The sequence below is a fragment of the Panulirus ornatus genome, chromosome 32, assembly GCF_036320965.1.
Source record: "Panulirus ornatus isolate Po-2019 chromosome 32, ASM3632096v1, whole genome shotgun sequence".
Taxonomy (NCBI): domain Eukaryota; kingdom Metazoa; phylum Arthropoda; class Malacostraca; order Decapoda; family Palinuridae; genus Panulirus; species Panulirus ornatus.
This window is the reverse complement of record NC_092255.1, coordinates 11,522,954-11,539,922: the sequence shown is the minus strand read 5'-3', so window position 1 is coordinate 11,539,922 and position 16,969 is coordinate 11,522,954. Positions and strand designations below refer to the sequence as shown.

Sequence of the window (16,969 nt, the reverse complement as noted above, 5' to 3'; positions counted from 1 at the left end):
TACTCTCAACTTTCTTCTTTCACACACTTTTCCAAACTCAGTCACCACCTTCTGCAGTTTCTCACATGAATCAGCCACAAGCGCTGTATCAAGAGCGAACAACAACTGACTCACTTCCCGAGCTCTCTCGTCCACAGCAGACTGCATAATTGCCCCTTATTCAAAAACTCTTGCATTCAACTCCCTAACAACCCCATCCATAAACAAATTAAACAGCCATGGAGACATCACGCACCCCTACCGCAAACCAACATTCACTGAGAACCAGTCACTTTCCTCTCTCCCTACACGTACACATGCCTTACATCCTCGATAAAAACTTTTCACTGCTTTTAACAACTTGCCTTCCACACCATATATTCTTTATACCTTCCACAGAGTATCCCTATCAACTCTATCATATACCTTCTCGAGATCCGTAAATGCTACATACAAAGCCATTTGCTCTTCTAAGTATTTCTCACATATATTCTTCAAAGCAAACACCTGATCCACACATCCTCTACCACTTCTGAAACCACATTGCTCTTCCCCAATCTGATGCTCGGTACATGCCTTCACCCTCTCAATCAATATCCTCCCATATAATTTCCTAGGAATACTCAACAAACTTATACCTCTGCAATATGAGCACTCACTTTTATCCCTTTTGCCTTTGTACTATGGCACTATGCAAGCATTCCGCCAATCCTCAGGCACCTCACCATGACTCATACATACATTAGATAATCTTACCAACCAGTCAACAATACAGTCACCCCCTTTTTTAATAAATTCCACTGCAATACTCCAAACCCACTGCCTTGCCGGCTTTCATCTTCTGCAAAGCTTTTACTACCTCTTCTCTGGTTACCAAATCATTCTCTCTAACCAACTCACTCGACCAAAACACCCTATCATCAAACACGTTCAACAAATCTTCAAAATACTCACTCCATCTCCTTCTTACATCACCACTACTTATTATCACCTCCCCAATAGCCACCTTCACTGATGTTTCCATTTGTTCCCTTGTCATTCCGCACTTTATTTACCTCCTTCTAAAACATCCTTTTACCCGCCCTAAGATTTAATGATACTCTCTCACCCTAGCTCTCATTTGCCCTCTTGTTCACCTCTTGCACCTATCTCTTGGCCTCCTGCCTCTTTCTTTTATACATCTCCCAGTCATTATTTGCATTATTTCCCTGCAAAAAATGTCCAAATGCCTCTTTTTTCTCTTTCACTAATAATCATACTTCTTCATCCCACCACTCACTACCCTTTCAAATCTGCCCACCTCCCACGCTTCTCATGCCACAAGCATCTTTTGCGCAAGCCATCACTGCTTCCCTAAATACATCCCATTCCTCCCCCACTCCCCTTACGTCCTTACGACCTTTTTCCATTCTGTACTCAGCCTCTCCTGGTACTTCCTCACACAGGTCTCCTTCCCAAGCTCACTTACTCTCACCACTCTATTCACCCCAACATTCTCTCTTCTTTTCTGAAAACCTCTACAAATCTTCACTTACGCCTCCACAAGATAATGATCAGACATCCATCCAGTTACACCTCTCAGCACATTAACATCCAAAAGTCTCTCTTTCGCACGCCTATCAATTAACCCGTAATCCAATAACGCTCTCTGACCATCTCTCCTATTTACGTACGTATACTTATGTATATCTCTCTTTAGAATTAATCGCCGTATGTAGCATTTATGGATCTGGAAAAAGCATACGATAGAGTTGATAGAGGTATTCTGTGGAAGATATTAAGAATATATGGTCTGGGGGGTAAGTTGCTAGAAGCAGTGAAAAGTTTTTATCGAGGATGTGAGGCATGTGTACGAGTAGGAAGAAAGGAAAGTGATTGGTTCCCAGTGAATGGCGGTTTCCGGCAGGCGTGCGTGAGGTCTCCATGGTAGTTTAATTTGTTTATGGATGTGGTTGTTAGAGAGGTGAATACAAAAGTTTTGGAATGTGTGCAGTCTGTTCTGGATGAGAGGGTTTGGAAAGTGAGTCAGTTGTTATTCGCTGATGAAACAGCGCTGGTGGCTGATTCGGGTGAGAAACCTCGCTACCTCGCTAACGCGGGAAATGGCAAATAGTATGAAAAAAAAAAAAAAATAAGTGAAGTTTTTAGATATCTGGGAGTGGATCTGGCAGCGGATGGAACCATGGAAGCGGAAGTGGATCATAGGGTGGGGGAGGGGGCGAAAATTCTGGGAGCCTTGAACAATGTGTGGAAGTCGAGAACATTATCTCGGAGAGCAAAAATGGGTATGTTTGAAGGAATAGTGGTTCCAACAATGTTGTATGGTTGCGAGGCGTGGACTATGGATAGAGTTGTGCGCAGGAGGATGGATGTGCTGGAAATGAGATGTTTGAGGACAATGTGTGGTGTGAGGTGGTTTGATCGAGTAAGTAACGTAAGGGTAAGAGAGATGTGTGGAAATAAAAAGAGCGTGGTTGAGAGAGAAGAAGAGGGTGTTTTGAAATGGTTTGGTCACATGGAGAGAATGAGTGAGGAAAGATTGACCAAGAGGATATATATGTCGGAGGTGGAGGGAACGAGGAGAAGAGGGAGACGAAATTGGAGGTGGAAAGATGGAGTGAAAAAGATTTTGTGTGATCGGGGCCTGAACATGCAGGAGGGTGAAAAGAGGGCAAGGAAGCGGAAGTGGATCTTAGGGTAGGGGAGGGGGCGAAAATTCTGGTAGCCTTGAAGAATGTGTGGAAGTCGAGAACATTATCTCGGAAAGCAAAAATGGGTATGTTTGAAGGAATAGTGGTTCCAACAATGTTGTATGGTTGCGAGGCGTGGACTATGGATAGAGTTGTGCGCAGGAGGATGGATGTGCTGGAAATGAGATGTTTGAGGACAATGTGTGGTGTGAGGTGGTTTCATCGAGTAAGTAACGTAAGGGTAAGAGAGATGTGTGGAAATAAAAAGAGCGTGGTTGAGAGAGAAGAAGAGGGTGTTTTGAAATGGTTTGGTCACATGGAGAGAATGAGTGAGGAAAGATTGACCAAGAGGATATATGTGTAGGAGGTGGAGGGAACGAGGAGAAGAGGGAGACCAAATTGGAGGTGGAAAGATGGAGTGAAAAAGATTTTGTGTGATCGGGGCCTGAACATGCAGGAGGGTGAAAAGAGGGCAAGGAATAGAGTGAATTGGATCGATGTGGTATACCGGGGTTGACGTGCTGTCAGTGGATTGAATCAAGGCATGTGAAGCGTCTGGGGTAAACCATGGAAAGCTGTGTAGGTATGTATATTTGCGTGTGTGGACGTATGTATATACATGTGTATGGGGGGGGGTTGGGCCATTTCTTTCGTCTGTTTCCTTGCGCTACCTCGCAAACGCGGGAGACAGCGACAAAGCAAAAAAAAAAAAAAAAAAAAAATATATATATATATATATATATATATATATATATATATATATATATATATATATATATAATCATCATTATCATTATTACTATACTCGATCGGCGCCCCTGCGCCTGCGAGGCAGCGCCACAAAGCAGAAGAATGGCCCATCCGCTCACATACTCACAAGCGCCCACACATGCACACACACACACACACACACACGTATATATACATACACATTTACAGACATATACACTTATACACTGGTACACATTCACACCCGCTCGCCCGCATCCACTCTTGTCGCCACCCCATTCCACAGGAAACAGCACCGCTACCCCATATTTCAACGAGGTATTGCCAGGAAAAGAAGCACAGAAGGCCACATTCGTTCACACTGTCTCTAGCTGTCATGTGTTATGCCTTTCTTACCACAGGGAAATGAAATACGATAATTTCCCAAGTGCGCTTTCGTGTATTTATATGTATGACGGGTTGGCGGCGGGAATGGATGAAGGCAGCATGTATGAATATGTGTATGTGCATATATATATATGTGTGTGTATGTATATGCATGTATACTTTGAAATGCATTGGTATGTATATGTGCGTGTGTGGGCGTTTATGTATATACATGAGTATATGATTGGGTAGGGCCATTCTTTAATCTGCTTCCTTGCGCTACTTCGCTAACGCGGGATATATATATATATATATATATATATATATATATATATATATATATATATATATATATATATATATATATATATATATATATATATATATATATATATATATATATATATATATATATATATATATATATATATATATTCATTTTTTTATACTATTCGCCATATCCCGCATTAGCGAGGTAGCGTTGAGAACAGAGGACTGGGCCATTGAGGAAATATCCTCACCTGGCCCCCTTCTCTTTTCATTCTTTTGGAAAATTAAAAAAAAAGCGAGAGGGGAGGATTTCCAGCCACCCGCTCCCTCCCCTTTTAGTCGCCTTCTACGACATGCAGGGAATACGTGGGAAGTATTCTTTCCCCCCTATCCCCAGGGATATATATATATATATATATATATATATATATATATATATTATTTATATTTTTTTATTATACTTTGTCGCTGTCTCCCGCGTTTGCGAGGTAGCGCAAGGAAACAGACGAAAGAAATGGCCCAACCCCCCCCCCCCCATACACATGTATATACATACGTCCACACACGCAAATATACATACCTACACAGCTTTCCATGGTTTACCCCAGACGCTTCACATGCCTTGCTTCAATCCACTGACAGCACGTCAACCCCGGTATACCACATCGCTCCAATTCACTTTATTCCTTGCCCTCCTTTCACCCTCCTGCATGTTCAGGCCCCGATCACACAAAATCTTTTTCACTCCATCTTTCCACCTCCAATTTGGTCTCCCTCTTCTCCTTGTTCCCTCCACCTCCGACACATATATCCTCTTGGTCAATCTTTCCTCACTCATCCTCTCCATGTGCCCAAACCACTTCAAAACACCCTCTTCTGCTCTCTCAACCACGCTCTTTTTATTTCCACACATCTCTCTTACCCTTACGTTACTCACTCGATCAAACCACCTCACACCACACATTGTCCTCAAACATCTCATTTCCAGCACATCCATCCTCCTGCGCACGACTCTATCCATAGCCCACGCCTCGCAACCATACAACATTGTTGGAACCACTATTCCTTCAAACATACCCATTTTTGCTTTCCGAGATAATATATATATATATATATATATATATATATATATATATATATATATATATATATATATATATATATATATATTCATTGCTTTGTCGCTGTCTCCCGCGTTAGCGAGGTAGCTCAAGGAAACTGACGAAAGAATGGCCCAACCCACCTACATACACATGTATATACATACAAGTCCACACACGCAAATATACATACCTATACATCTCAGCGTATACATATATATGCATACACAGACACATACATATACACACATGTACATAATTCATACTGTCTGCCTTTATTCATTCCCATAGCCACCCCGCCACACATGAAATAACAACCCCTTCCCCCTCATGTGCGCGAGGTAGCGCTAGGAAAAGACAACAAAAGCCCCATTCTTTCACACTCAGTCTCTAGCTGTCATGTCATAATGCAACGAAACCACAGCTCCTTTCCAGACCCAGGCCCCACAGAACTTTCCATGGTTTACCCCAGACGCTTCACATGCCCTGGTTCAATTTATTGACAGCAAGTCGACCCCGGTATACCACATCGTTCCAATTCACTTTATTCCTTGCACGCCTTTCACCCTCCTGCATGTTCAGGTTCCGATAGCTCAAAATCTTTTTCACTCCATCTTTCCACCTCCAATTTGGTCTTCCACTTCTCCTCGTTCCCTCCACCTTTGACACATATATCCTCTTGGTCAATCTTTCCTCACTCATTCTTTCCATGTGAACAAACCATTTTAAAACACCTTCTTCTGCTCTCTCAACCACACTTTTTTTATTGCCACACATATCTCTTACCCTATTATTACTTACTCAAACCACCTCACACCACTTATTGTTCTCAAGCATCTCATTTCTAGCACATCCACCCTCCTCCGCACAACTCTATCCATAGCCCACGCCTCGCAACCATATAACATTGTTGGAACCACTATTCCTTCAAACATACTCTTTTTTGCTTTCCGAGATAATGTTCTCGACTTACACACATTCTTCAAGTCTCCCAGAACTTTCGCCCGCTCCCCCACCCTATGATTCACTTCCGCTTCCATGGTTCCATCCGCTGCCAGATCCACTCCCAGATATCTAAAACACTTCACTTCCTCCAGTTTTTCTTCATTCAGACTTACTATGCAGGTGACTTGCCCCTAAACCCTTCTGTACCTAATAACCTTTTATTCACATTTATTCTCAGCTTTCTTCTTTCACATACTTTAGCAAACTCAGTTACCAGCTTTTTTTTTTTTTTTTTTCCAAAAGAAGGAACAGAGAGGAGGGCCAGGTGAGGATATTCCCTCAAAGGCCCAGTCCTCTGTTCTTAACGCTACCTCGCTATCTCGGGAAATGGCGAATAGTATGAGAAAATATATATATATATATATATATATATATATATATATATATATATATATATATATATATATATATATATATATATATATATATATATATATACAGAACGGAGAAGGGGGCCAGGTGAGGATTTCCCTCAAATGCCCAGTCTTTTGTTCTTAACGCTACCTCGCTAATGCGGGAAATGGCGAATAGTTTGAAAGAAAAAGATATATATATATATATATATATATATATATATATATATATATATATATACATATATATATATCTTTTTTCTTCATCGCTATTTCCAACATTAGCGAGGTAGCGTCCAGAAGAGAGGACTTAGCCTTAGGCGCAATATCCTCACTTGGCCCCCTTCTCTGTTCTTTTTTTTTTCGGAAAGTCAAAAAAATGGAGTTGGGGAGGATTTCCATTCCCCTGCTCCCTTCCCTTAGTGGGAAGTATTCCTTTTCCTTTATTCCCAGGGACATATTGAGAGAGAGAGAGAGAGAGAGAGAGAGAGAGAGAGAGAGAGAGAGACACACACACAAAGATAGACAAATACACAAATACACAAAGTTGTTCCGAGAAAAACCTGTGTGAGATTATTAGGAAGCGCCTATTCTTGGCCTGTATCCAGATCACCTTCAGATATATGACAAGTTGATGTTCAAGATGTTCGCTGCGTATGTAAACCTCACATGCGAATATACATAAAGAAATTTGGCCTCCCCATCTGAAGAAACCTAAAGAAATGTCCTCCGTTGGGAGATGGACACTGCAATGCAACACTAGGATTTGGGCAGCCCGGGTCATTTCCGCAGAGGACAAAGGGTTATGGAGAGACATGAGCAGACCTTGAGGCCTCCCCACCTCCTTTATCTCGTTTATGTTCAGCTATACCCAGTGTACTAGAACGAGCTAACCCTTCAACTGGTGAACACGGTGAAAAACTAAGCAGCAGGTGAGGACCAGGTAAGATGTGAGGAAATGCTTTTATGGCAATAGGGCAATGGATCAATGGAAGAGGATTTAGTGAAAGAGCGGAGGTTGCAATGGCAAACGAAAGATTTTGGAAAACATTACGAGGGAAGTGAGGAGCAGAGGTGTGGCGTCGTGTGTATAACTCTCTCGCATCACTTCCAGGAAGGTCATTACACGCCTACATTCAAGAAACTACGTTCTAGCTGTTTGGTCTTGTTCTCTGTTTGTACTGTGTAACAACTAGATGTTCTCAGACTGAGCTTAGTCTTTAACGTAAAACAAACATTTCATGAATCCATAAGATGCACAATATCATCGTAACAGAGGAGAGGCGGGACAAGCAACTCACCCTCCAGTATCAGACTGGAGGGTGAGGTTTGCACCAAACCTGCTCAAGCTGATTATTAACTGTATACATAAGCATTCTATTTTTGTGTGCTGTTAAAGTATAGATATTTTTTCTTTCATGAATACTTTATATGAATTTTTCTCTGATAATTATCGTACAGAAAAAGAAATTGGAAATCTTTAGTTCATTCGTGAGAACAAGCATAATATGTGAAGAAATGCTGAGAGGGCAACAGCAGCAGAAGCAGCCAAAAAAAAGAAAAGACCAGAACGGGCCGAGACTCCAGTTGTGTTGTGGGTCACATCGGGGAAGCTGACAACATGAGAGAGCGTTCGCCATTATCGCTGTTAGTTCAGGTTGCTATTATGGCAGCTACTGTGTCCATCACACGGGCTCAGGGTGAGTCTCTGTAACCTGGGTGAGTATTCTAGGCTAGTGTGGCCAGGTGCTCAGAAAGAGTGCATCTAGCCACTGTGATTAGGGGTTCAGAGTGACTACACCTGACTATGATGGTCAGGGGCTTAGAGTGAGTATGCCAGTCCATTTTGGTATAGGCCTCGGATGAATATACTTAGCCACTGTGTTTAGGGAATCTGGATGAGTAATTTGGTCAATAGGGCCAGGAACTCAGGATAGATTACTTTGGCCATTGTGGCTACGGATTCAATGCGACTCCATCATGAAAGGAAGTTAGCGGAGGAGGATCGTGTTCTGTTCTTACTTTAAGTTTATGACCAACCACCGGAAATGTCACATATCACATTCCACGTCGGAAAGATTTGTATATCGTGTGTGTATTACTGTGCCAATTTTGTATACAAGCGTAAAGTATTACCCGATAGATGTCGTTACATCTTGGTGCTAGCTTTTCAACTTGCGGGCGCAGGTAACACGTCGGCAGCAGAGAATCAAACCACTTTCTATGTAAGAATGTGTGAGGCAAGAGTAGCCTCACTGGACAAGGAAACGTAATCATCACATCATTTTTATTGTTGTTTGTTTAAGATATTTTACACATTCTTTTCGCCTTTTTTAGGGGTTACAAAGCCGGTATGTGTAATATTTCCACCATGCTTGCGTAGATGAATTATGTAGATTCCCCTGGAACCCCTAAAAAGCTAGTTCTAGTGCCATTCATGTTGTGTTTGGACGCCTAACACGGATTACCTCTAGACTCAACAACATACACGCAGTAAAGAGGCTTTGTCATGACTTTCTATACATTGTGTGTTAGGTTATGATTGAGTTAAAAAGATGACATCTCAATGTGCATGAGACCTATGTTCTCATGAGGAACTGATGTGCAACACGGAAATTTTAAACTTTCAATTATGAGAGATTTACTTCGTTTATTTCACGCTATCAGTTACTGAACACATTGAAATTTACAGAAAACAAGACTGTTTGCTCATATGTAGTGACCGACTTGGCACGGGACAATAAAAAAAAATGTCACAATCAATGCAGTATTTCATGACAGGGAAGAGAGAACGAGAATGACAGTAGCCAAATCAATCAAGGGTTAAAAGGCGTTTGTAGACCCGATACTTAGAGGTACACAAGCGAAGGAAAACAATTCTAAAGCCTGGCTCTTCCAGGAAAGTAAGTTTCGTTATATATATATATATATATATATATATATATATATATATATATATATATATATATATATATATATATATATATATATATATATATATATATATATATGTATCTATATATATATATATATATATATATATATATATATATATATATATATATATATATATATATATATATATATATATATATATATATATATATATACATATATATTTTTTTTTTTTTTTTCATACTATTCGCCATTTCCCGTGTTAGCAAGGTAGCGTTAAGAACAGGGGACTGGACCTTTGAGGGAATATCCTCACCTGGCCCCCTTCTCTGTTCCTTCTTTTGGAAAATTGAAAAAACTGAGCGGGGAGGATTTCCAGCCCCCCCGCTCCCTTCCCTTTTAGTCGCCTTCTACGACACGCAGGGAATACGTGGGAAGTATTCTTTCTCCCCTATCCCCAGGGAAATATATATATATATATATATATATATATATATATATATATATATATATATATATATATATATATATATATATATATATATATATATATATATATACATATATATATATATACATATATATATATATATAAATACATATATGTATATATGTATATATATATATGTATATATAAATACATATATGTATATATATATATATATATATATATATATATATATATATATATATATATATATATATATATATATATATATATATATATATATACACATATATTTTTTTTCATTTTGCTTTGTCGCTGTCTCCCGCGTTTGCGAGGTAGCGCAAGGAAACAGACGAAAGAAATGGCCCAACCCACCCCCATACACATGTATATACATACGTCCACACACGCAAATATACATACCTACACAGCTTTCCATGGTTTACCCCAGACGCTTCATATGCACTGATTCAATCCACTGACAGCACGTCAACCCCGGTATCCCACATCGATCCAATTCACTCTATTCCTTGCCCTCCTTTCACCCTCCTGCATGTTCAGGCCCCGATCACACAAAATCTTTTTCACTCCATCTTTCCACCTCCAATTTGGTCTCCCACTTCTCCTCGTTCCCTCCACCTCCGACACATATATCCTCCTGGTCAATCTTTCCTCACTCATTCTCTCCATGTGCCCAAACCATTTCAAAACACCCTCTTCTGCTCTCTCAACCACGCTCTTTTTATTTCCACACATCTCTCTTACCCTTACGTTACTTACTCGATCAAACCACCTCACACCACACATTGTCCTCAAACATCTCATTTCCAGCACATCCATCCTCCTGCGCACAACTCTATCCATAGCCCACGCCTCACAACCATACAACATTGTTGGAACCACTATTCCTTCAAACATACCCATTTTTGCTTTCCGAGATAATGTTCTCGACTTCCACACATTCTTCAAGGCTCCCAGGATTTTCGCCTCCTCCCCCACCCTATGATCCACTTCCGCTTCCATGGTTCCATCCTCTGCCAGATCCACTCCCAGATATCTAAAACACTTTACTTCCTCCAGTTTTTCTCCATTCAAACTTACCTCCCAATTGACTTGACCCTCAACCCTACTGTACCTAATTACCTTGCTCTTATTCACATTTACTCTTAACTTTCTTCTTTCACACACTTTACCAAACTGAGTCACCAGCTTCTGCAGTTTCTCACAGGAATCAGCCACCAGCGCTGTATCATCAGCGAACAACAACTGACTCACTTCCCAAGCTCTCTCATCCCCACCAGACTTCATACTTGCCCCTCTTTCCAAAACTCTTGCATTCACCTCCCTATCAACCCCATCCATAAACAAATTAAACAACCATGGAGACATCACACACCCCTGCCGCAAACCTACATTCACTGAGAACCAATCACTTTCCTCTCTTCCTACACGTACACATGCCTTACATCCTCGATAAAAACTTTTCACTGCTTCTAACATCTTGCCTCACACACCATATATTCTTAATACCTTCCACAGAGCATCTCTATCAACTCTATCATATGCCTTCTCCAGATCCATAAATGCTACATACAAATCCATTTGCTTTTCTAAGTATTTCTCACATTCTTCAAAGCAAACACCTGATCCACACATCCTCTACCACTTCTGAAACCACACTGCTCTTCCCCAATCTGATGCTCTGTACATGCCTTCACCCTCTCAATCAATACCCTCCCATATAATTTACCAGGAATACTCAACAAACTTATACCTCTGTAAGTTGAGCACTCACTCTTATCCCCTTTGCCTTTGTACTATGGCACTATGCACGAATTCCGCCAATCCTCAGGCACCTCACCATGAGTCATACATACATTAAATAACCTTACCAACCAGTCAATAATACAGTCACCCCCTTTTTTAATAAATTCCACTGCAATACCATCCAAACCTGCTGCCTTGCCGGCTTTCATCTTCCGCAAAGCTTTTACTACCTCTTCTCTGTTTACCAAATCATTTTCCCTAACCCTCTCACTTCGCACACCACCTCGACCAAAACACCCTATATCTGCCACTCTATCATCAAACACATTCAACAAACCTTCAAAATACTCACTCCATCTCCTTCTCACATCACCACTACTTGTTATCACCTCCCCATTTGCGCCCTTCACTGAAGTTCCCATTTGCTCCCTTGTCTTACGCACTTTGTTTACCTCGTTCCAGAACATCTTTTTATTCTCCCTAAAATTTACTGATACTCTCTCACCCCAACTCTCATTTGCCCTCTTTTTCACCTCTTGCACCTTTCTCATGACCTCCTGTCTCTTTCTTTTATACATCTCCCACTCAATTGCATTTTTTCCCTGCAAAAATCGTCCAAATGCCTCTCTCTTCTCTTTCACTAATAATCTTACTTCTTCATCCCACCACTCACTACCCTACATATATATATATATTATTCATTTATTATAATTTGTCGCTGTCTCCCGCGTTAGCGAGGTAGCGCAAGGAAACGAAAAAATGGCCCAGCCAACCTACACACACGTATATACATACACGTCCACACACGCACATATACATATCTATACATCTCAACGTATACATATATATACACACACAGACATATACATATATACACATGTACATAATACATATTGTGTGCCCTTATTCATTTCCGTCGCCACCCCGCCAAACATGATATTACAACTCCCTCCCCCCCCGCATGTGCGCGAGGTAGCGCTAGGAAAAGACAACAAAGGCCACATTCGTTCACACTCAGTCTCTAGCTGTCATGTATTATGCACCGAAACCACACCTCCCTTTCCACATCCAGGCCTCATAAAGCTTTCCATGGTTTCCCCCGTTGCTTCACATGCCCTGGTTCAATTCATTGACAGCACATCGACCTAGGTATACCACATCGTTCTAATTCGCTCTATTCCTTGCACGCCTTTCACCCTCCTGCATGTTCAGGCCCCATTCACTTAAAATCTTTTTCACTCCATCTTTCCACCTTCAATTTGGTCTCCCACTTCTCGTTCCCTCCACCTCTGACACATATATCCCCTTTGTCAATCTTTCCTCACTCATTCTCTCCATGTGACCAAACCATTTCAAAACACCCTCTTCTGCTCTCTCACCCACACTCTTTATATTACCACACATCTCTCTTACCCTTTCATTACTTACTCGATCAAACACACACACGAACTATAGTGCATATGAGTGCGCACTTTCATAGAACACATAATCCCCTCCAACAGCAAGGATTCGAACGCAGAACCTTTTTCGTGGTAGATGGGAACGTTAACCGCATGACCATGATCGTCCCTAATAAGAAAATGACTATCAGAATATTAGTAATCGAATACCCTTCGTCTCATATCCGGTCAAATCCCTCCAAGCTCACATTTCCGGTACTTAACATTTTACAGAACTTGCTGTCAAAGGTGGAGGTAAAACATTGATATAGTGCATATGAACATGCACTTTCATAGAACACATAATGCTTATCACTAGTAAAGTGAGCCTGAAGGGATGTGAGCCCTCCAGACCCCGTTACTCACAGCCGAGCTGTTGGAAGGCATTAGGTGTGTGTGTTTGTGTGTGTGTATATATATATATATATATATATATATATATATATATATATATATATATATATATATATATATATATATATATATATATATATATATATATATATATATATATATATATATATATATATATATATATATATATATATATATATATATATATATATATATATATATATATGTATATGTATATATATATATATATATATATATATATATATATATATATATATATATATATATATATATATATATATATATATATATATATATATATATATATATATATATATATATATATATATATATATATATATATATATATATATATTTTTTTTTTTTTTTTTTTTTTTTGCTTTGTCGCTGTCTCCCGCGTTTGCGAAGTAGCGCAAATAAACAGACAAAAGAAATGGCCCAATCCACCCCCATACACATGTATATACATACGTCCACACACGGAAATATACATACCTACACAGCTTTCCATGGTTTACCCCAGACGCTTCACATGCCCTGATTTAATCCACTGACAGCACGTCAACCCCGGTATACCACATCGATCCAATTCACTCTCTTCCTTGCCCTCCTTTCACCCTCCTGCATGTTCAGGCCCCGATCACAAAAAATCTCCCGCACTTCATCTTTCCACCTCCAATCCGGTCTCCCACCTCTCCTCGTTCCCTCCACCTCCGACACATATATCCTCCTGGTCAATCTTTCCTCACTCATTCTCTCCATGTGCCCAAACCATTTCAAAACACCCTCTTCTGCTCTCTCAACCACGCTCTTTTTATTTCCACACATCTCTCCCACCCTCACGTTACTTACTCGATCAAACCACCTCACACCACACATTGTCCTCAAACATCTCATTTCCAGCACATCCATTCTCCTGCGCACAACTCTATCCATAGCCCACGCCTCGCAACCATACAACATTGTTGGAACCACTGTTCCTTCAAACATACCCATTTTTGCTTTCCGAGATAATGTTCTCGACTTCCAAACATTCTTCAAGGCTCCCAGAATTTTCGCCCCCTCCCCCACCCTACGATCCACTTCCGCTTCCATGGTTCCATCCGCTGCCAGATCCACTCCCAGATATCTAAAACACTTTACTTCCTCCAGTTTTTCTCCATTCAAACTTACCTCCCAATTGACTTGACCTTCAACCCTACAGTACCTAATAACCTTGCTCTTATTCACATTTACTCTTAACTTTCTTCTTTCATACACTTTACCAAACTCAGTCACCAGCTTCTGCAGTTTCTCACATGAATCAGCCACCAGCGCTGTATCATCAGCGAACAACAACTCACTCACTTTCTTTCTTTTAAACTATTTGCCAGTTCCCGCGTTAGCGAGGTAGCGTTTAGAATAGAGTACTGGGCCTTTTTTGGAATATCTTCATCTGGCCCCCTCTGTTCCTTCTTTTGGAGAATTAAAAAAAAAACGAGAGGGGAGGATTTCCAGCCCCCCCGCTCCCTCCTCTTTTAGTCGGCTTCTACGACACGCAGGGAATACGTGGAAAGTATTCTTAATCCCCAGGGAGACAGCGACAAAGTATAAAAAAAAAAAAAAAAAAAAAAAATATATATATATATATATATATACGAACAAAGTGCATATGAACGCGCATCTTCATAGAAGATACAAACCTCCAACAGCCAGGATCGAACCCGGGGCCCCTGCTACCGCTAGGCTATGATTGCCCCTAATAGGGAAATGACTATTCGAATACTATGTACTCGAATACCCTTCGTCTCACGTTGGTGAGCAAAGTGGTCTGTACCGGTCTTTTCCCATCAGGCTGACACCGCCTGCAGATAGCATTTTACCGAACCTAACTGTGCAACGCGGAGGTATATGAATATCTATAGGGGCGATCATATCCTAGCAGTAACGCTCCCACCTATGGATCAGGGGTCCCGGGTTCGATCCTGGCTATTGGAGGTTTGTATCTTCAATGGAGGTGCGCGTTCATATGCACTTTATTCGTATATATATATATATATATATATATATATATATATATATATATATATATATATATATATATATATATATATATATATATATTTTTTTTTTTTTTTTTTTTTTCCAAAAGAGGGAACAGAGAAGGGGCCCAGGTGAGGATATTCCCTCAAGGGCCCACTCCTCTGTTCTCAGCGCTACCTCGCTAATGCGGGAAATGGCGAATAGTATGAAAAAAAAAAAAAAAAAAAAAATATATATATATATATATATATATATATATATATATATATATATATATATATATATATATATATATATATATATATATATGTATGTATATATATATATATATATATATATATATATATATATATATATATATATATATATATTTTTTTTTTTTTTTTTTTTCATACTATTCGCTATTTCCCGCGATAGCGAGGTAGCGTTATATATATATATATATATATATATATATATATATATATATATATATATATATATATATATATATATATATATATATATATATATATATATATATATATATATATACATATGTATATATCTTTCTTTGAAACTATTCGCCATTTCCCGCATTAGCGAGGTAGCGTTAAGAACAGAGAACTGGGCCTTTGAGGGAATATCCTCACCTGCCCCCCTTCTCTGTTCCTTCTTTTGGAAAATTAAAAAAAAAAAAAACAAGAGGAGAGGATTTCCAGCCCCCCGCTCCCTCCCCTTTTAGTCGCCGTCTACGACACGCAGGGAATACGTGGGAAGTATTCTTTCTCCCCTATCACAGGGATGAATATATATATATATATATATATATATATATATATATATATATATATATATATATATATATATATATATATATATATATATATATATATATATATATATATATATATATATATATATATTGTTAGAAGCAGTGAAAAGTTTTTATCGAGGATGTAAGGCACGTGTACGTGTAGGAGGAAAGGAAAGTGATTGGTTTTCAGTGAATGTAGGTTTACGGCAGGGGCGTGTGATGCCTCCATGGTTGTATAATTTGTTTATGGATGGGGTTGGTAGGGAGGTAAATGCAAGAGTTTTGGAAAGAGGGGCAAGAATGAAGTCTGTTGGGGACGAGAGAGCTTGGGAAGTGAGTCAGTTGTTGTTCGCTGATGATACAGCGCTGGTGGCTGATTCATATGAGAAACTGCAGAAGCTGGTGACTGAGTTTGGTAAAGTGTGTGAAAGAAGAAAGTTAAGAGTAAATGTGAATAAGAGCAAGGTTATTAGTTACAGTAGGGTTGAAAGTCCTCAACCCAAGTCAATTAGGAGGTAAGTGTGAATGGAGAAAAACTGGAGGAAGTAAAGTGTTTTAGATATCTGGGAGTGGATCTGGCAGCGGAAGGAACCATGGAAGCGGAAGTGAATCATAGGGTGAGGGAGGGTGCGAAAACCCTGGGAGCCTTGAAGAATGTGTGGAAGTCGAGAACATTATCTCGGAAAGCAAAAATGGCTATCTTTGAAGGAATAGTGCTTCCAACAATGTTGTATG

At 39.7% G+C, this 16,969-nt stretch overlaps 1 protein-coding gene across 1 annotated transcript in view; it reads left to right on the top strand.

Moving 5' to 3' along the window:
- The first annotated feature begins 8,044 nt into the window (after positions 1 to 8,044).
- The window catches only part of LOC139758947 (uncharacterized), a 179,256-nt gene continuing 170,331 nt past the window's right edge, over positions 8,045 to 16,969 (top strand). The window contains exon 1 of the mRNA XM_071680763.1: positions 8,045 to 8,192. Within this exon, the coding sequence (XP_071536864.1) occupies positions 8,114 to 8,192 (79 nt within the window). The 5' untranslated portion in view covers positions 8,045 to 8,113. The remainder of the gene's footprint in view (positions 8,193 to 16,969) is intronic.